The sequence below is a fragment of the Gopherus evgoodei genome, chromosome 8, assembly GCF_007399415.2.
Source record: "Gopherus evgoodei ecotype Sinaloan lineage chromosome 8, rGopEvg1_v1.p, whole genome shotgun sequence".
Taxonomy (NCBI): Eukaryota; Metazoa; Chordata; order Testudines; family Testudinidae; genus Gopherus; species Gopherus evgoodei.
The window spans coordinates 14,891,366-14,911,688 of NC_044329.1; the positions used below are offsets into that span (position 1 = coordinate 14,891,366).

Genomic DNA, 20,323 nt, shown 5'->3' on the forward strand with positions numbered 1-20,323 from the left:
GGTTTAGCAGGAGGAGAGGAGAGGGGGCACCCTTAGGGGTTTAGCGAGGGGTAGGAGAGGAGGTACCTTTAGGGGGGTAGCAGAGAAAGGGGGGCACCCTTAGGGGTTTAGCAGGAGGAGAGGAGAGGGGGCACCCTTAGGGGTTTAGCGAGGGGTAGAAGAGGAGGTACCCTTAGGGGGGTAGCAGAGAAAGGGGGGCACCCTTAGGGGTTTGGCAGGATGAGAGGAGAGGGGGCACCCTTAGGGGTTTAGCAGAGGGAGTGGAGAGGAGGGGACCCTTAGGGGGTTGGCAGCGGGAGAGGAGGGGACCCTTAGGGGGTGGGCTGGGCGAGCTCCCCTAGGAGTGCAGCCGGGGGAGAGGCGCGCTCTCTCCCACTCTCCTGGCCTCTAGCCGCTGCTCCCCGGCCCGCTCCCGGCAGAGGCGGGCTCTGGCTCTCAGGAACCAGGCGGCCCCGTGCCCGGCCCGCGGCTCTGTCACCCAGGCTCCGGGCAGGGACCCGCCCCCGGGCGGGGAGGGGGCGCGGGAGCGGAGACGTCAGGCGGGCCGGGGCTTGTCGGGCGCAGTGGCTGAGGAGAAGGGGCAGAGCGTTCCCGCCGCATGCGCTCCCGGTCGCAGCGCGCCCCAGCCCGCCCAGCATGTCCCAGACTGTGGCTCTGACCGGCCCCTCGCCCTGGGGCTTCCGGCTGGTGGGGGGCAAGGACTTCAGCACCCCGCTGACCATCTCCAGGGTAAGCCCCGGTGCCCCCCGCCGCAGCGAAGTGGGGCGCTCGGTTGCCCGGGCTCGGCGCTGGCCCGGGGGAGCAGCTGCCGAGCTGCCCCCCGCCGAGCGGTTGGGGTGTTTTGGGGGCGCGGGGGGGGCTGATGGGGAGCCGCAGCTCCGCACGCTGGGAATTGGGCAGCGGAGCTCAGCCGGGAAGCGCGGGGTAGCAGCTGGGGGGGCGGGGGGGACTGGTGTGGCAGAGACGGGGCTGCGGTGCTGGGTCCGCGCTGCACCGCCCCGGGCACGCACCCTCTCCCTGCACGTGCTGGGTCCGGAGCGGACTGACTGGCGCGGGGCTCGCGGGCACGGCGGCTGCTGCACGAGCAGGTGGAAGAAGGCTGTGGGCAGTGGGCTGGAAGATCCCACCGACTGGCGGTTTCATTCATTGGTGTTAGGGGGGTTGTTTTGCCTTGGTAGCCAGACCTTTGAGCGCTGAGGATTGTTCAGAACAAAAAAAGGAGCTGGGTCAGACTCATCCCTGGTGTAACTCCACCGAAGTAGATGAAATTACACCAGCTTGGAAACTTTCTGGAGCCTTTGTCTGCAGTGGGGGTTGGCAAAAATCAGTGCGATGCAGTTGGGCCTCAATTAAAATAGAGTTAACAGCCTGAAAAATTGCATACCCCAGCTTCATGGTTTGGAGCTCCCATCTAGGAAAGAAGAGTCAGGGGAGAGAAGCTGGTTTTGAACGTAGTTGATAAACGCTTACTTTTCATGGTGAAAACTTACACGTTTTCTTGTATTCCTGATATGCCTTTGTTTTGTTTTACAATGAACAAAAATCTGCATTTTTGTGAAAGGCAACCAAGTACAGTGTCAGTCACTAGGATCTTCTCTGCAATAATGTGGCTGTGGTCTAGGGTGACCAGACAGTAAGTTTCAGAGTAGCATCCATGTTAGTCTGTATCTGCAAAAAGAACAGGAGTACTTGTGGCACCTTAGAGACTAACAAATTTATTTCAGCATGAGCTTTTGTGAGCTACAGCTCACTTCTTCAGATGTATAGAATGGAACACACAGACAGGAGATATTTATACATACAGAGAACATGAAAAGGTGGAAATATGCATACCAACAGGAAGAGTCTAATTAATTGAGATGAGCTATCATCAGCAGGAGAAAAAAAACTTTTGAAGTCACTTTTTTTGAAGAAGTGGGCTGTAGCTCAGGAAAGTTCATGCTGAAATAAATGTGTTAGTCTCTAAGGTGCCACAAGTACTCCTGTTCTTTTTGCAGATAGCAGGTATGAAAAATCGGGATGGGGATGGGGGTAATAAGAGTCCATATTAACCCCCTCGGCCCCCCAAAATTTGGGACTGTCCCTATAAAATCCGGACATCTGGTCACCCGACTGGTCATACAATGATTTAAAGCATAGATCAAAGCCTCTTAAAAAGTAAAGAGAGAGCCACCTCCTAAATTATTAATTCTTTGTTCACTTGCTGAGAAAGTAAAACAGTGCAGTATTTTCATGCGATAAGAGAACAATTGCAATGGCATTCCTTATTCACCTGGAAGCACAAAGAAAGTGACATGCGACAGGTTGGCTGGGTAAACTATTATATTGGGCCAAATTTGGCCTTCAGTTTCACTTCTAAAATCCCATTTATTCAAGTGGGATTTCAGGAGCATAGGTCAGGACAGAACTTGGCTTTTTATGTCTTACAGGATTGCAAATAGAATAATGACTAATTTAACTCACAGTAATTTACCATGCCAGTTAGTTGCTAGTTATCAAAAAGTAGTGTTTAATTTTCTTTAATAACCCTTTTGAGTTAAATTCATTTGGGATGAGCATTTATATAGTATAATTTTAATAAATATGATGGAGTGTATTTTTGCAGCATAAGCAGTTTGAAGTTTGTTGCTCTTTTCACAGTAGCCTTGTAAACTTATTTTTCCCCTCTGTACTTAGTATTGCATAAATCTGTCCTCCTTGAATTGGTGCAGCTGGATTTTAACTATCTAATTTATTCTATTCTCCATTTTCCTATAGACAGAGTCATTCAGTTATATTAATATATTGGTCAAAAAGACAGTATGTATTGCATCTTTCATGTAAAAATATAAAATATTGTAACTGCCTCTGGAAATATCAAGGTGCAGTTGGAGGAGAATAGACCCATGGAAATAAACAAACATCTTTGAGTCTCCTATGGCATCGTTTAAATGAATATTTGAGATGAATTCTTAAAGTATTAAAATGCAGCCTGGGTATGAGTCAAAGAATAACTGGCCGATCGCTGCGTATTCTTTTCTAATATCTTAAAGGCTAAACCTTGTTTTCCAAAGTTGTCATATTTATGTCAAATGCATTAAAAGTATCACTTGCTGGTAATTAACATCTCTTCAGTTCGTTTCAGTAAATAACATGTATTTTTCCAGTTACGCTGTCCAGTTTTTATATGTAAAGAAACTTCCTGTCCTATGCAGTAGAGAGAGTAGTCCGGGGGATAGGTCCAACCCTGCAGTTTTTGTTTAGGTAGATATGATTGAAGTTAATGGGACCTGTACTTAAGTAAAGACTGCAGGACTGGGTCCAACACCCAATTCTGTGTTGCATAGTAACTATTGCGGTATCAAGTACTTATGTACGATACCATAGGGGTATGTTTTGGAAGTTTCTTTGTTTAAATACTGCTGTTGGCTTGAAACAACTTGTGCACATTTTTTAAAATCCTTAATAGGAATGTGTGCAAGTAAGTGATGTATGATGGCCTGGATTAACAAGTGTGGTGCTCTGCTGAAGCATCTGAGTATCCTGTTCAGGGCTGTACTCTGCAAAGTGCAGAGTGCTCTCAACTATCCAAACTGAAATCAGTGGCAGATCAGAATCGCTGAGGAAACATTCAGCACCACACAGGATTGAGCACATACTTTTTGTGTTGGAGTTGAATGCTGAGTTTCAGGATATCAGTCATGTGGTCATTTTACTTTCGGAATGAGTGAATAAATGCTGTACAGAATATTGATAGGCATTGCAAGGAGAAACAGCTGTTAAATTGCTTCCCCCCACATACAGAAATTGTTGACCATCTCTGTACTTGCCAGTAGGAGTCACTGCACAAAATGGAAGTGAGTAAATAGGGTTTAAGGAAAGCTATATGTGATTATAGAAACAAGCCATGTTTTTTAAACTACTCAGTGTGTAATCTTGAAGTTACACACACTGCAAAGCTTTGCATGTTTGCTTTCATTTGGGGGTGTTTCTTATCACACATTACTAGGATCTTTTGGTTTTATTTATTCATTTTTTTTAAAAGTGAAGGAAAAATGTTGCATGGTGAATAGCAAAGACAGTATTTGAGCAAAAGATGTCTGTTAAACACACACATGCTAGATGTGCCCAGAGGGGAAGGAATTGGCCTGCTGGTGTCAACACGTATTTCATTAATTTTAGGAAGTCTGCTAACTTTCTCCCCCATTTTTATGAAATTTATCACAATTAAATACCTACCTGTCTCTTCGAGATCATAAAATATTTCTCTTGTGAAGGTAAAATAACTAGTGCAGGTCAGAAAGCATATTTTATTGTTACTTTGATGGAAATATTTTGTTATATCATTATATTAGAAAAATCATAGTGCCTGGCTTTGCAGCAGACAAGTAGCTTGCCAAATTCCTGATCTGATTCAGCAAATTTAGGAGCTAGAAATATAACTTTTTATTTCAGTGAACGGCAATATTTTACTTTAGTACTAAGAGGTGTAACGTATGTGACTGGCGATTATATAGTACTTCATGTTATGTTATTCATTACACTTTATGTGTGGTTGTTTTAAAAACTAGTCAGACTTCAAGGGCTTGATCTTGCTCTGATTGAAATCAATGGGAAAACTTCCATTGACCTCAGTCCCTAAGTACTCAAGCTTGCAAGGTGATGAGCAGTGCACCCTCAAAGCTAATGTGAGTCTAGGATGTTCAGGACCTCGCAAGATTGAGCACTAAAATGTTAGCACTGAAAGAAGCATTATTGGCTTTGGGACTAATATCTGAAAATGGTAAAAATCAGGAAAGACGCTCAGACACTTGGTAAAAACATCAGTGTTTATTTTGGAGGTTGGACGAAAGGTTAAACTTTGTAGCAGATTGCACTGTGATGCAGATGCTAAGTGTGAATTGCTGCACTCCTGTGGTAATACAGCTGTTATTATTCTTAGACAGTTGTTTTACATAGATTAAAAGGACATTGTCAGGTCAAATTGAGTCCCACTTTTAAGGTTTACTGAAAATAAGCTTTTACAAAAGCATGGACCAGTGAAATGTTTTGTTGTTATTAATATTTATTTAAGTGAGAAGTTGTGATTTCTTTTCCCCAACTCAGATATTGTAACATTCTGCTAAGGCAAGATAATAGGAAATTAAATATGAATTGACTGTGAAGAAAAATTATTATTTTCCTTGTCCCCTTGTTGGTGCAAATACTAAAAAAAACAGCATAAGTAGTGAAAACAAATCAGATTTCAAAAATACTTTTATTTTCAGTAATCTAAGGTGTTATCTGTAACACAGAGCAATTTGTTTGTAAATATGGGGCCAAATCTTGGGTGCCCTGATGCAGTGAACTCTTATGACTCTGGGTCAGAAAATTCTCTGTGGCAAAATGCACAGGAGGGGACTGTAGGAAAGAAAATCTCCACAAGAATCCTCTGCTAGTGTTCCTCCCACATTGCCCCGTGTGTGTGTGTGTGTGTGTGTGTGTGTGTGTGTGTGTGTGTGTGTGTGTGTGTGTGTGTGTGTGTGTGTGATGACTGGAAATGTAAAGCCAGCAATTTAGTGGGTGAAAACCACAAACGCAATAGGAGTCTCTAGGCTACTAACTAGTTGGGCCAACTGAGTTTTGTCACTCCGTGTTGCCAACTCTCACAATTTCATTGCAAGTCCCATGACATTTGATGTGTTTTTTAAAACCCCAGATCATAGAGACGTGATTAGGCAAGAACCTAAACTTCATTTAAAACAAACGAGTTTCTGACTTTCCTGATTACAGAGGAAGCTTGACACTATGACCTAAATGTTTTCTAAGAGTTCAGAAACCAGGAGGCAAGTAAAAAAGAACCTACATTATTGTCTTATGATTCTTTTTTGGGGATGTTGACTACATACTTAGGACTGACAATACTGTTCTTATATGTACCCTTTGATATCAATACACTTTCCATCCTGGCCATTCGTTTGATCTGCTGGCCACAACCTAATACCCAATCGCTAACGACCCCGCTTATTCATGTTCCCTTTCAGGCTTCCAGATAGTTCCATAGGTGTCTTACTACTTTCTCATAGTGCTTCCAACAAGAGCCTTAAAATTCTCATCACTTCTCTGTTCACTTGTTAGGATGCTTAAAGTTTTCACTTGCAGACTGAAATTAGAGCCTCCAGTGTCCAAATACACATTATGATGATGTAAGCCAGTGGTCCTCAACCTTTTCATCTGGCTGGCGCCAGATGAAGGACTGTGGTGACAGTCAAGCATCCTTCGGCGGCATTTCCATGGCGACGCATCTCGATGACTTCGCTTGTCGGTGGCAAGCGGCGTCATCGAGAAGTTTCACCACCGAAATGCCACCGAATTTGTGCGGCATTTCAGCGGATGCTCGTGGGCACCGTGTTGAGGACCCCTGATGTAAGCACTTCAGTTGGATATAGAAGTTAAAAAAAATTATGCAAAGAAATGGAAACTCCGCATAAAATCCACTAGATTATCTTTGTCTGTTGAAAACCAGGTAGTTTTCTCACAACCCTGATCCCTTCTTGTGTGGATATAATAGGTATGAGCCAGCCCTTTAATAGGAGTTTATGTTAGGACAGAGGGAAGACTTCAGCCTTTGTTCTACTATTTTTAATGTGACTAAGATGTCTCTAACAGCTAAAGACTTGATAATTTCATCCAGATTCCTCCTTCAGGATGAGACCCTCCATTGTTCATAACACACAAGTGTATTTGTGTCTAGTTTGTTTTATAAATCATTCAGCAAATAAGTATTTGGCTTTCTATGATGGCTAGACTACTAGGGAGAAGAATAATCTCCCTCTAGACTAGATAATTCACTTATTTTAATGGAACGCAAAAATACTGTTGCTGCTGTGAGAGCATACAGCAAGCAAATATAAGACAGCATTTTACACTTAGTTACGTAGGTGAGAACCCTTTAAGATTGCAATTTATTTTTCAAAGTCCATTGTGCCAAACTGCGTTTCACCAGTACAAATGAAAACAGAACTTGGCCTTTATATTCCAGTTCCACTAAGGTAACATTTAAAAACATAGGTGGAAACAAATGAAACTACTTGTGTGAATAAAGACAGAAGAATCAGACCTAAAATACCTGTATTTATAGCATGGCCATGCAACGTTTAAGGAGGAGACATTTTAACAGTGTACAAATAGTTGAAGGTTGTAAACCCCAAGGAGGGAGAGGAATTACTTAGGATATTATAGAGAAGAAAGCTGAAGATGGTCCCTCAAGGAAAGCTCGAGAAAGGACTTCACATCATGTATTTAAAGCTGGTCTGGATTTAGCACTAAAAACATTAAATAATACTGTAGTGAACAGTCCGGCCCGGCCAGGCAGGGAGATGGATTGTATGACCTACTAGGTCTATCTTCTATCTCTAACTTCCATGATTAATCATTACAGTTGCACAGATGCTGCTGCTGAGGCTAGAGTTAAGTCCATTATTTTATAGTAACTAGGTTCAGTTTGCTGGACATTCGAAGAAAGATCGTGTAATCAATAACCACATATATTTCTTAAAGTTCATTTGTTTTTCTTGAAAATAGTTTTTCTATTTGATGCACCTTAGGTCCACAAATATTATTACATAGAGTGGCCTGGTCCTTCACATCAGCAGCAGTGGTTGCTCAGCACCTTGTAGAATTGGACCCTCTACCAGGAGGGCTTTAGTGAGGATCTCCATGAGATCAGAGCTACACCGGTCATTATCCTCTGTCTAAAATTATTTGGAGCTTCAGCTATGGTGCTGATTATTAGATTGCGTTAGAGGGGCCAGAACTCTAGCCCGCATGTTCAGTTAATGTTTGGGACAATTTTTAAAATTTTACTCTTTACATTTAATTTTAAAAAAATAATATTTTGAAAGGAGGAGAGATGTAGGAAGGGCAGATTTGGGTATGTGTGATAGGGAGTGGGGGGGGGAGCGTTCCTCTCTCCCATACCCATCTAGCAGCAAGAACTAATTCAGTTCACGTTTTCTCCTGTATGTCATCTGTGAAGCTGAAATTGGCAAGGCTGAGTTTAGCAATTTCAGACATATGTTGTACTGAAATGTGCCCCCATGTTAGGTGCATCAGATTCATCACCACAATACTGGCACAATGCTGGAATAGCATTTTTAGTGCAAGGCTGCTTCCTGAGCCACGCGAGGAGGCACATCATCAGCTTTGTGATGCTTCACACTGTGGCGTATGGGCAAGTACAGCTGAGAGCGTGGTGCTGAGGGTAGAATGTTTTGTACTATCTCCCCCTTTGTGGAATTTACAGAGGTAACAGCTGTTTGAAGCTGGCCGAATGACTTGACAGATATTGTGCTAGAAATGAGACCTAAGATTTAATTAAGTTAGGATCTGGTTACTGTCAACTTCGCTTTCTTGGCTAATTCTAAGAATTGCAATTCAGACAAGTTGAACTTTATGGAAAATCAGTGTACTTCATATTTTAGTTTCAATTGCTAGGCTGCTTCCTCTTTTTCATCCGCTGTGGTTTAATAACAGAAACAGAACCCTTCATTCAGCACTCTGCTTCCAGATTCTTGAAAGCACTTAACAGACATAAAGCCTCTCAATGCTCTTAGCTGTAATAATATACAAAGTTGTATAGAAGTTAAGAGGTTTGGTCCCACTACAACTCAGTGGCAGAGCTAGGTTATCTTATGTTTTTGTATAGTATCTATCACTGTGATATTTAAGAGCTGAATAACAACAGGACTCATGGCTCTCTGATTTCCAGTCTAACCACTAGATACACACCCTGCCTGTAATTAAAATGATCATCTTATAAGTACAGCAGGCATATTTAAAATGCATTTGGATCATTTATGGCCCAGTCCTGTCCAACTCCTACTGAAGTCTTAAGTATGTTTCTACTGAGTTCAGTCAGAGATGTCCCAAGCCTTTATGTTTGGAGCAAATGCAGATTTACTCCAATAAACAAATTACTCAAATTATCCTGGGGAGCTTAGTATATTAGTTCCCCTGTTGATTTCTGGGAGTGCAGCAGAAAACACATTTTCAGTATTGCCCCATAATTATACAAAACGAATGTATGAAAAAGAACATATTTATAGTCTATTTTTGAATGATATAGCACTTACATGTTTGAATGTTGAGGTCATGCAGTCTTTAAAGAAAATTTAACAGCTCTAGGTTTTATTTTACATTCAGGAGAATATTTGTTGTGGTATAGGGTTGGGGGGTTGTAAAAGTTTCTGACAGAGCAGTTAAAAAAAAAAAGGGTTGTTCTGATTTATATGAATTTTGCTGTAGGGCTGCCTGATAATCACTCTGGGTATCATTACAATCCTGAGCCTTTTAAACACATTACTTAGAATGTATATGCTATTCATTATTGTGATGTAGCCTAATAACCATTGATGGGAGACCTCGGACCACCAAATGTATGTTTTCCCCTGAAGGCCTTCAAGTTAAGCCATTGTTTAGTTCCTTGGTTTTGCGTCAGATCTCTGCAACTCTGTATTTGATTATGCTCGTTTAATGTAGCTGGTACTATTTAATCTATTGCTGTAATCAGTTTTTTATTAGAGCTTCCAAACAGATTAAATTAACTGCTAAATGTGCATCAGTCCTAAAACTAGTATTGCAAAGATAGCCTTTGCCAGATATATATCTCCTGTATGACAGAACTAAGAGTTGGTAGCTGTTTCTTTTATTCAAAGTATATTTATATACACTTGATTTATAACAAGCTAAAATGTAATTTAGAGTAAGTTGATCCTTTTGGCTATAAGGAAATCACTTTGTGTGTGTCAGGTGTTCTCATGTGTCTATCCTAATGAGAACTAATTGTAAGATCTATCGAGAACGAGAAACTTGGGCTATTGCAACTACATTTGTAATGACACTTAAAATTCATTTAAACTAAAGGTAAGAGCTAGTGGAATTAGATTTAATATATTTTATTGCTTCCTAAATGGTCTGCCTTCAGATTTTATTAAATAGCCATGAGAAGAGAATAAAAATCTCTTGCTGTTCAGCTTTGGAGTTTGTTTAGAAGAAAATACCAGAGAGAGATCCTAATGCTAATTACTCTAATCAAGCACACTAATAATCCAGGGTAGGAAACTAGGTGGAAGGAATGATTCATGTAGTTCCAGTCATACAAGGTCTGACCTTGGCTTGAGTTTAGCAAAATAAACCTAATGCACCCTAAAATACTGTAGCTCTTTGCCAGACTTGACAAAACAGAAAATGTTCTACACGCTCAGGGGGATTTACAGCGTTTAAAAAATGTTAGTATAATGACAACATTAGCTCTAAAATAAAATTTGAACTATTGCTCTATTAAGACAGGTGTTGAGAGTTCTTGTGAAAAGACCTGTAGCCAAAAAGCTAGATACTTTGGAGCTATTTTTTATTAATCCAGTTTCTCCCTCTAACCAGTATCAAGATGGTTAAAATGACTTTCCCAATACTAAAACCAAGTACTAAAACCAAGTACAATGATATTTTTCTCTTTGTCATGTAGAGCATGATTGGCCCCATTGCAATCAGTACATTTGCAGTCGTATGCAAAGTATTGTAGAATTTCATCTCCCAGGGCTTGTCTACATCAGAAAGTTGCAGCGCTGGTGAGGGAGTTACAGCGCTGCAACTTTGAAGGTGTACACATCTGCAGGGCATCACCAGCGCTGCAACTCCCTGTTTGCAGCGCTGGCCGTACTCCCGTTTTGTCTCGGGTGTAGAGGATCCAGCGCTGGTGATCCAGCGCTGGTAATCCAATGTAAACACTTACCAGCGCTTTTCTTGACCTCCGTGGAAGGAGGAAGCCTCTGGTAATCAAGCTGATCTCCTTTCCCGGTTTGCTCTCTCGTTCCCGGAACCCCGAGCAAGCAGGTAAGGAGAACCGCTTGCTCGGCGGTACGGGGAACGAGAGAGCAAACCGGGAAAGGAGACCAGCTTCGCCGCGGTTTGCTCTCTCGTTCCCGGAGCCACCCTGCAAACCGCAGGGAAGGAGACCTGCTTGCTCAGCGGTTCGGGGAACGAGAGAGCAAACCGGGAAAGGAGACCAGCTTCGCCGCGGTTTGCTCTCGCGTTCCCGGAGCCACCCTGCAAACCGCAGGGAAGGAGACCTGCTTGCTCGGGGTTCCGGGAACGAGAGAGCAAACCGCGGCGAAGCTGGTCTCCTTCCCCGGCTTGCTCTCTCGTTCCCGGAACCCCGAGCAAGCAGGTCTCCTTCCCTGCGGTTTGCTCTGTGGCTCCGGGAACGCGAGAGCAAACCGCGGCGAAGCTGGTCTCCTTCCCCGGTTTGCTCTCTCGTTCCCGGAACCCCGAGCAAGCAGGTAAGGAGAACCGCTTGCTCGGCGGTTCGGGGAACGAGAGAGCAAACCGGGAAAGGAGACCAGCTTTTCCCGGTTTGCTCTCTCGTTCCCCAAACCGCCGAGCAAGCGGTTCTCCTTCCCTGCGGTTTGCAGGGTGGCTCCGGGAATGCGAGAGCAAACCGCGGCAAAGCTGGTCTCCTTTCCCGGTTTGCTCTCTCGTTCCCCGAACCCCCCTTGAAGCCGCCCAACAGCGCTGCAGTGTGGCCACATCTAACACCACTTGCAGCGCTGGTTGCTGTAAGTGTGGCCACTCTGCAGCGCTGGCCCTATACAGCTGTACTAATACAGCTGTAACAACCAGCGCTGCAAAATTTTAGATGTAGACATGGCCCCAGTGTGCTGGCTGTTACGTTGCTGGTTGTGCAAAATTTCATAGCGAGCCAAGGTTTGAGCATTGTGTTATTCAGTAGTGGTCTTTACACCCTCTAGGGAGAGAAATCTATCACTTTTGTGCATATATAAAAACAATATTTTTGTTATTTATATTTTGATGGGGAACAATACCACTAGGATACCTACCCCGCTCTCCAAGAGCATTACTACCAATATAATATCCAAGCATCACAAAGTCCCTTTCAAAATCCATGCCATTACCGATCCTTTTGCATGGAATGCACCAGTATGAAGGAGCTATGCTGGCTCTTCCATGTTTCAAATTCATGTCTACCAGAACTTCTAAGGCATTTGGTGTCATTTGTGTGCAATCCACAGTAAGATTTCCGATATTTAAAAATACAGTAAAATCAACCTACATCTAGCTCCAGAACAGAAGGTTTCAAAAACATTTGTTAGCTCAAATACTGCATATTACACAAGGACAGCGCCTCCACCCCTGCAGTCAATGGGAGTTTTAACTTTGCCTTCAGTGAGGAGTCTAGGCATCACATGATCAGTTTTCCCACTAGGGAAGGGGCAGTGGTAGCTTGAAGGTAAATTGCAAATGTACTCATTCCTTGAACTTTCATAGTCAATTACAACATAAATAAATGAATAAATCATGATTTTTTTGTGTTTTTACATCTACCTACCCTGATAAAGTGTTACTGTCACTACTCTTGGTTATTACTGTCTAAAGGAGATTACATACACTTACTCCTCTAATTGGGAAACCCAGTACTCTTCAGATAAAAAGCCATAAACCGCTTCTGTTTGTCTCCTGTAAAGCACGCAGGAGATTGCTCCAAAACTGCCCTAAGCCAGACCACTTGCATTCCAGGAAGTGACTTGTGGGATGGAGGTTTCCAGTCAGTGCTGCAGGGGTAATACAGCTGCAGTTTGGTCCTGCTGCTGAGGGTAATGAGTAGGAATGACTCTGCTTGTTGTGGGCTAGGAAAGGGGATTGATAAGGGGAAGCAAACTGTATCCGATACCTTTCAGGGTACCCTTGTTTGCAGCATTGTGGTGTCCAATTCGGAAGGGCCCACTTTTTAAAAAGTATTTAATTACTTAAAGATGCAGCTAGGTGCCTTGTGGGATTTTCAGAAATGCCTGCTTGCCTGTCTGTATCTTTAGGGGCCCAAATACCTTTTAAAATGTGGCTCTGGGTAAACTTTCTTGAAGCAACAGCTCTTAAACTAAAGTATAAATGCAGACTTATCACTTGTCTCCTATTGCTCAGTCACTGTCATTTTTAATTCTCTAACCTGAACAATTTATATAACAGGTTTGTGTAATTTATAGGTTTCAGTCATTCTCAGCCTTTTCCATGTTTGACCAAGGTGAGCCTCAAAGATCTGGACTGGGCTTCAAACTGCAAGGAAGCCTGGATCTAGGTTTTGATTTGGATCCATCTATATTTTGAATGTAAAACTGTTTTCAAATATCTTGCAATCTCTCCATTCTGAATTTCTTAACCTACTTATTAATGTCTTTGTTATTACCAAATTTCTTTGTTGTGGGAAAGATGCACATGGATTGGAATTAAACCTCTTTACTCTCTCCCATGAACTATGCTAAAACTAAAAGCTTAATAAAATAAACAGGAAAATATTAGATGTGGTGGTGATGGGAATTGAGCTTCATTGGTAGATAGCTTAACTTTTGATTCTTCCTATTTAAAAATCTTGCTGTAAGAAATACTGCAGTGGTACATGGCCTGCTGTCTGAGGATAGAGCATGTTCATTTGTTCTCTCTGATAGCTGTGAATTTTGTCACATTTTTGTTAGCTGGTCAGATGTGGTCTTTCTAAGGCTTTCATCTGAGCCTTTTGATCATGCTTATGGAACTGTGTGTTCCCCTAACTTGCCTATAACCAAGTTCCGCTGATAGAGAGCAAAAAAGCAGTGTTGGAGAGCTGGGAAGACCGAATCTGTATTGTTCTCTGGTGGCCCATGGGAACTCTTCTGAAAAGGTAATATAGCCCCAGGCTACAATGGAGCATCACTCCCAGGAAGCTGGGACAACCACCTCTGACCATGGAGCAGCCCTAGAAGGAGAGAACATCTACACAGATGGTCCAAGCCTGTAGCAGCTCTTGGGGGATCCACAGAATTTGAGTTGCAGGCCCCCTGCTCAGGGAATGTATGCCTTGCTCTTTGTGAAAGAATTTGGAGGACACTCTGGAAGGGGGAACCTTGCAGAGTTTTCCTCCCTCTTGGCCCCATTGCCATGGGTTTCACCATAAGTGGGGCACAATGGGACGTTTAGGCTTTGGGTCACTCTGGTTGGTTCCTTGTTGTGCAGGGAGTGTTGAGTTTGATCTCTTTGAGGGAAAGCATAAAGTGCGTGTGTGTGTGTGCGTGCGTGTGTGTGTGTATGTTTCAAGTATAAACAATGTCCTTAGGAAATCAAGTTGCGCATCTCCAAACTCCAAGCTCATTACAGTATAAGCAACAGTTGTTGGAGTGTTTTCTTTTACTGGCTTGATGTCTGACATGAGCACTTATAAAGCATACACAAACTCCAGTGGTCAGATAAGATAGTAACTGGTATTTTTGTTAAATCTCTTCCATAATATCTAATTATCCACTTAACTGTGTTTTCTCTTAACTAATGGAGTAATGTAGCTTGGCCTAGCGACACCACCCACAGCCAGGGTCATACATTTGAAAGCAAACTCTCCACATTAGTCTCTGGGGAAGCAGACTTCACATCATGACGGAAATGTGTCAGTCTCCAGGGGAGAGAGCCGACCACTCCACACATCAGCAGCTGCAGGCAGCATCACAAAGAGACTCATTGAGGCTGCTGCTCCCCCTGCTCTTGGAGGGAAGGAAGGTGGTGGGTGGGTGACAGTTCTGAGAGAGGATGGGGATGTGTGTGAAAATTCTCTTAAACCCAACAACAGCTCGGTCTTTAGCTGAGCAAACATAACTTGTTCATAATCATAACTGTATACCCCTTCTCCTGCCTCCCCCATAACCCAAATTAGCACCTCCTCTGGGTTTCTCAGCATTTCGTATTTTATCCATGAACACCTTAGCTCTGGGTTATGGACTCGCTTTTTTGGGGTCTTTCTTGTGCAATGCAGAACATATTTAATAATTCATCTCTCAGGAGCTCTTTCTCCCTTTTTCTGTCCCTGTGCTTGGTGCAGGAGCAAAGAATTGTGCCACAGACAGTGGATTTCTGTTGGCTTTGCACAGATTCCTGGGTTTTTCAGCCCTTTTGCGGGAATGCCTGCTTCCTGGTATAAATTAGAGTGTCAGGGATGCTCTCTCAATTGCCTGTGACCTTCTAAGGCCAGCAGATGAGACCAGCCGGAGCACAGTGTGCTGTGGCTATACCTTCTCTCCTGGGTGCTAAGAGGAGGAGGGGTATTGTAGAGCAAAGGGATGCTTACTGGGACTGTTCTGCCCATAATTATAATTCTAGTTTTGGAGTGCATTATAGATGACAGATGTTTCCAGTGTAGTTCATAAGGCAGACAACTGTGCTGTGTGATCACCTCAATAGTGAAACACATGGGAGTTCTTGTGTTTTCATAGCTTCATTTATTTATTTTCAATCTCCGTAAATTTGCACAGAAAACTTCCCCAGAAAACATTACTGGCCCAATGCAAATTAATACTTTACATCCTTATAGTACCTTCTAACTGAAAATTCAGAAATACTTTGCAAATATTGATCTGACGCCAGGCCTATATTAAAAAGTTAGGTCAACCCAGCTGCATTGCTCAGGATGTGAAAATCCACACCCCTGAGTGACACAGTTGAGCCCTAAGCATGGATCAGGCATGGCTGATCAGATATCTGCACTATGAATCAAACTAATTCCAGTGGGCTAGATAGGAATGCTGCCATATGGATTTATATTGGCTGACAACGTATCCAATTGGAGAGGGTATCTGGTGGGGGTAGTGCAGAGATTTTGAGTCCTGGCCAATGCCCTTTAACATCTTTGTTAATAGCGTTGCAGGGAGAGTGAATGGAATGTTAATAACACTTTCAGTTGACACTAAGTACTGGTTGATTGTAGTGTTGTTGGTTCCAGGATATTAGAGAGACAAGGAGGGTGAGGTAATCTCTTTTACTTCAGTTGGTGAAAGAGATAAGCTTTTGAGCTTACTCACAGCTCTTCCTCAGGTCTCTTTGTACCTTTTCCAGACTGTCGCTGTGGCAGCGGGCAGGGTTTTTTCACACCCATGAGTGACAAATTTTGCCAGCATAAGCGGTAAAGAAGACATGGCCTACGCTTGAAAGCTTGTCTCTCTCACCAACAGAAGTTGGTCCAGTAAAAGACAGTACCTCACCCACCTTGTCTCACTAAATATTGGCTAATTTAAAGGCCTCAAGTCAAAGTATTTAAAGATTTCTTTAAGCCCATAGTGTTTACAGTGTATTTGGCCTGAAGTCACTGTCAATTCGTTACTGCTGTGAATGGATATTGAGCTAAACATTAGCATCTGTGTACTAATGTTCTTCAGGGCTTGGCTATACTGGAGAGTTGCGGCGCTGGTGGTGGGTTTACAGTGCTGCAACTTACTCTCCGTCCACACTTGCAAGGCACATACAGCGCTGCATCTCCCTGGCTGCAGCGCTGGCTGTACTCCTGCTCTGCCTGGGGTATAACGATTGCAGCGCTGGTGATGCAGCGCTGCTCCGCCAGTGTGGCCACCAAAAGCACTGTAATTGGCCTCCAGATGTATTCGGAATGCATTCAGAATGCCTGTTCAGTCGCTCCCAACAGCGCTGCAAATGCTGCAAATGTGGCCACAGTGCAGTGCTGGTAGCTGTCAGGGTGGCCACACTGCAGCACTTTCCCTACACAGCTGTACAAAGACAGCTGTAACTCCCAGCACTGTACAGCTGCAAGTGTAGCCATACCCTTAGTGTGCTAGACAGCTTAGCACTGAATGCTGTGAAAAAATAGTGTCTTCCTGTGATCTATGAATTATGTGCAAGTATTATATGACACATCCAACCTGAACTGTTTCCATTTAAAATGCATTCCTCTCACAAGCTACATCATGGGTGTTGACCATCTGAAGAAGACAGGGTTCCTAAATCAAAGAATGTTAGGGCTTGGCTACACTCAAAACTTCAAAGCGCTGCTGTGGGAGCGCTGCCGCGGCAGCGCTTTGAAGTGTGAGTGTGGTCGCGGCGCCAGCGCTGGGAAAGAGCTCTCCCAGCGCTGCACGTATTCCATCTCCCCATGGGGATTAGCTTGCAGCGCTGGGAGCCACGCTCCCAGATCTGCGGCACTGTTTACACTGGCGCTTTGCAGCACTGTATCTTGCAGCACTCGGGGGTGTTTTTTTCACATCCCTGAGCGAGAAAGTTGCAGCGCTGTAAAGCGCCAGTGTAGCCAAGGCCTGAGTCACTGTTTTCAACTGGTTGTAAAAGACCGAGGCCATGTCTACATCTAAAATTTTGCAGCGCTGGTTGTTACAGCTGTATTAGTACAGCTGTATAGGGCCAGCGCTGCAGAGTGGCCACACTTACAGCAACCAGCGCTGCAAGTGGTGTTAGATGTGGCCACACTGCAGCGCTGTTGGGCGGCTTCAAGGCGGGTTCCGGGACGAGAGAGCAAACCGGGAAAGGAAACCAGCTTCGCCGCGGTTTGCTCTCTCGGTCCCGGAGCCAGCCAGCAAACCGCAGGGAAGGAGACCTGCTTGCTCGGGGTTCCGGGACCGAGAGAGCAAACCGGGAACGCCGCGGTTTGCTCTCTCGGTCCCGGAGCCACCCAGCAAACCGCAGGGAAGGAGACCTGCTTGCTCGGGGTTCCGGGACCGAGAGAGCAAACCGGGAACGCCGCGGTTTGCTCTCTCGGTCCCGGAACCACCCAGCAAACCGCAGGGAAGGAGACCTGCTTGCTCGGGGTTCCGGGACCGAGAGAGCAAACCGGGAACGCCGCGGTTTGCTCTCGCGTTTCCGGAGCCACCCAGCAAACCGCAGGGAAGGAGACCTGCTTGCTCGGGGTTCCGGGACCGAGAGAGCAAACCGCGGCGAAGCTGGTTTCCTTTCCCGGTTTGCTCTCTCGGTCCCGGAACCCCGAGCAAGCAGGTCTCCTTCCCTGCGGTTTGCTGGCTGGCTCCGGGAACGCGAGAGCAAACCGCGGCGAAGCTGGTCTCCTTTCCCGGTTTGCTCTCTCGGTCCCGGAACCCCGAGCAAGCAGGTCTCCTTCCCTGCGGTTTGCTGGGTGGCTCCGGGACCGAGAGAGCAAACCGGGAAAGGAAACCAGCTTGATTACCAGAGGCTTCCTCCTTCCACGGAGGTCAAGAAAAGCGCTGGTAACTGTCTACATTGGATTACCAGCGCTGGATCACCAGCGCTGGATCCTCTACACCCGAGACAAAACGGGAGTACGGCCAGCGCTGCAAACAGGGAGTTGCAGCGCTGGTGGTGCCCTGCAGATGTGTACACCTTCAAAGTTGCAGCGCTGTAACTCCCTCACCAGCGCTGCAACTTTCTGATGTAGACAAGCCCCGAGGATCTGATCATCTTTTTGCTTACACAGCTATAAAACAGGAGCAGTTGCACTGAAGTCTTTCAGTTTACACTTGTATAAAGGAGAATCAGGCTGAGAAGTTTTGAGTTCCTCCAGTTTCTTCTAAATATCCATATGTCAGAAGAAGGAGGTGACAACTGTCGAGGGGCTTTTGAGTAGGATCAGCTGCAAAGAATTTTAAATATATAAAATTAAAGTAGATATTCTCACACATATACTTTGGGACCAGCTGGAAATGCTAACTGTACACAAGTGATTATTGCACAGTATTTTCCTTCTCTCTTGCAATGTGATTAGACCCTATGCAATCCCGCTGACTTCACTAGGATAAAAGGCTCTGTGCAAAACTCAACATACAGACAGCCCAGATACTGAAGAGTTTACAATATAGACAAAGCGGGCACAGGCTAGACAAGATATACTGGGAATCCCAGAGGGGGAATCCCATATTGACTCACTTCTTTTGGCCATCATGGAAGAATTGAGTCTTCACTTAATAGTCTCCAGGGAAGGTATCCCAATGTGTATGCCAAAGTTGCTTCCTCAAATAGCTTGAAGTGATAACAGGTGGCTCTGCTCAATAACAATTGCAGATGTTGATAATGAGTGTCTTTATTTTTAACTGTTTCCACTGGAATTAAAAAAAAATCTTCATGGAAATATGGAGATTATGGGGCAGATCACTGGCTGGTATAAATTGTCATAACTCCATTGCAAACAGCTTACTCCAGCTGAGGATCTGTCTGTATGGATCATGGATATTGTCTTAGATTTTGTAATAGTTTTTTTTTTACATAACCTTAACTATGGAACAGTTTTGTTTTGATACTTGTCCCTTGTAATAAAAGTTTGTTTTCAACAATGATAATTTCCAGCATCCTTATTGTCACAAAGCCTCAATAGACTATTCACAGATCACTATTTTGTCTTAAAAACACCCCATTCTAGTTCATTACCTTCAGAAGCATGCACAAGTAAAGTTCCTTTGAAAATTGTCCAGAGCTCTGGTTAGGAAAGTGACTTTAGAGTGATATAGAAGAAATTAATAAAATGAGCTGGCACAGATTTTTAGTAGTGTTTTAATTCCCTAATATGTGCGTGCTCACTCTCAGACCCTGCTGGCATATACTTCATTCATGTCACATGTACTTTGGTTATTGATCAAAGCAGGCTCCAGGTCTAGCCGACTGGAGGCATGGATCACTCTGCCAAAAGCCCTGTGCCAAAAATCTCATTTGATTTATGCCACTTTAACTCCACTGATTTTCAGAACATGCCCTTTAGTGAATTCAAGTCAGACTGAAACACAAAATTACTGGGAAAAAAAATCATTAATACAAGTTAAGGGTGCCCTTCTAGAACATGGATTTCAGCAGAAACTAAGGAATACAGAGTTAAGGCAAATGCCCAAAGTGGGTTTCAAACTTCAAAGTTGCAGGCCAAGGAGGCATTAAGTGGCCCATTCATCTCACTGAGATGTTCTCAGAGGAAAGAGAATACTCCATGTTGATGAACATAGCTTGAAACAATAGCTCTGAGATGGGTGAACTTAACCATTCATGTCAGTGGGTGCTCCTTTCCTGCCAGCAGTGCAGGAGAGTTTCTGAAGTGTGTTAAGCACACTGGTTCTTAACCCCTCATCCCAGTGTTTTTGGTCATTGCTCTGAGCATGCCTGTTCTAAGCTCCCCTTCCAGGAGGGCTGGGCTTCCCCAAATCCCAGCTAACATGGGGGTAGGGAGGAGGGCTTGGATACTGCAGAAAGGAAAGCCCTCACCCCAGAACTTGGCTCACATAAGGGAGAGGGAGGGGGGTCAGACTGTCAGATATGCAGGGAACCCCAGATCCCAGCTCACATAGGATGGTAGAGAGAGGGATGCCCATATCCCTGTTGTCCCCTGGTTCCCCGCTATTCAACCTATGTCCCCTTCCCGGTGCCCTTCACCTGAGACCCCTGCCTCTCTCCCCTCCCCTACCACCTGTCACCATTTGTCACCTTCTCTTTGATGCAGCCCCCAAACCTCTCTCACCCCATTTCCCTCCCTTCCCCCAAAAGGCCCCTTCCCTTCCAGTAAAATCATTTGCATATCCAATTACAA

At 44.3% G+C, this 20,323-nt stretch overlaps 1 protein-coding gene across 2 annotated transcripts in view; it reads left to right on the forward strand.

The window, feature by feature from the left end:
* The first annotated feature begins 551 nt into the window (after positions 1-551).
* Positions 552-20,323, forward strand: part of PDLIM4 (PDZ and LIM domain 4) — a 95,987-nt gene continuing 76,215 nt past the window's right edge. Inside the window, exons 1-2 of one of the 2 annotated variants that reach the window (XM_030573863.1) lie at positions 3,797-3,801; positions 15,617-15,619. Coding sequence is in view for 1 of the 2 variants with exons in the window: in XM_030573862.1 (XP_030429722.1) it covers positions 637-729 (93 nt within the window). In the remaining variant the exon portion in view is untranslated. Of the gene's footprint in view, positions 730-3,796; positions 3,802-15,616; positions 15,620-20,323 lie in introns of those variants that run through there. The other variant, XM_030573862.1, reaches the window with a different exon arrangement.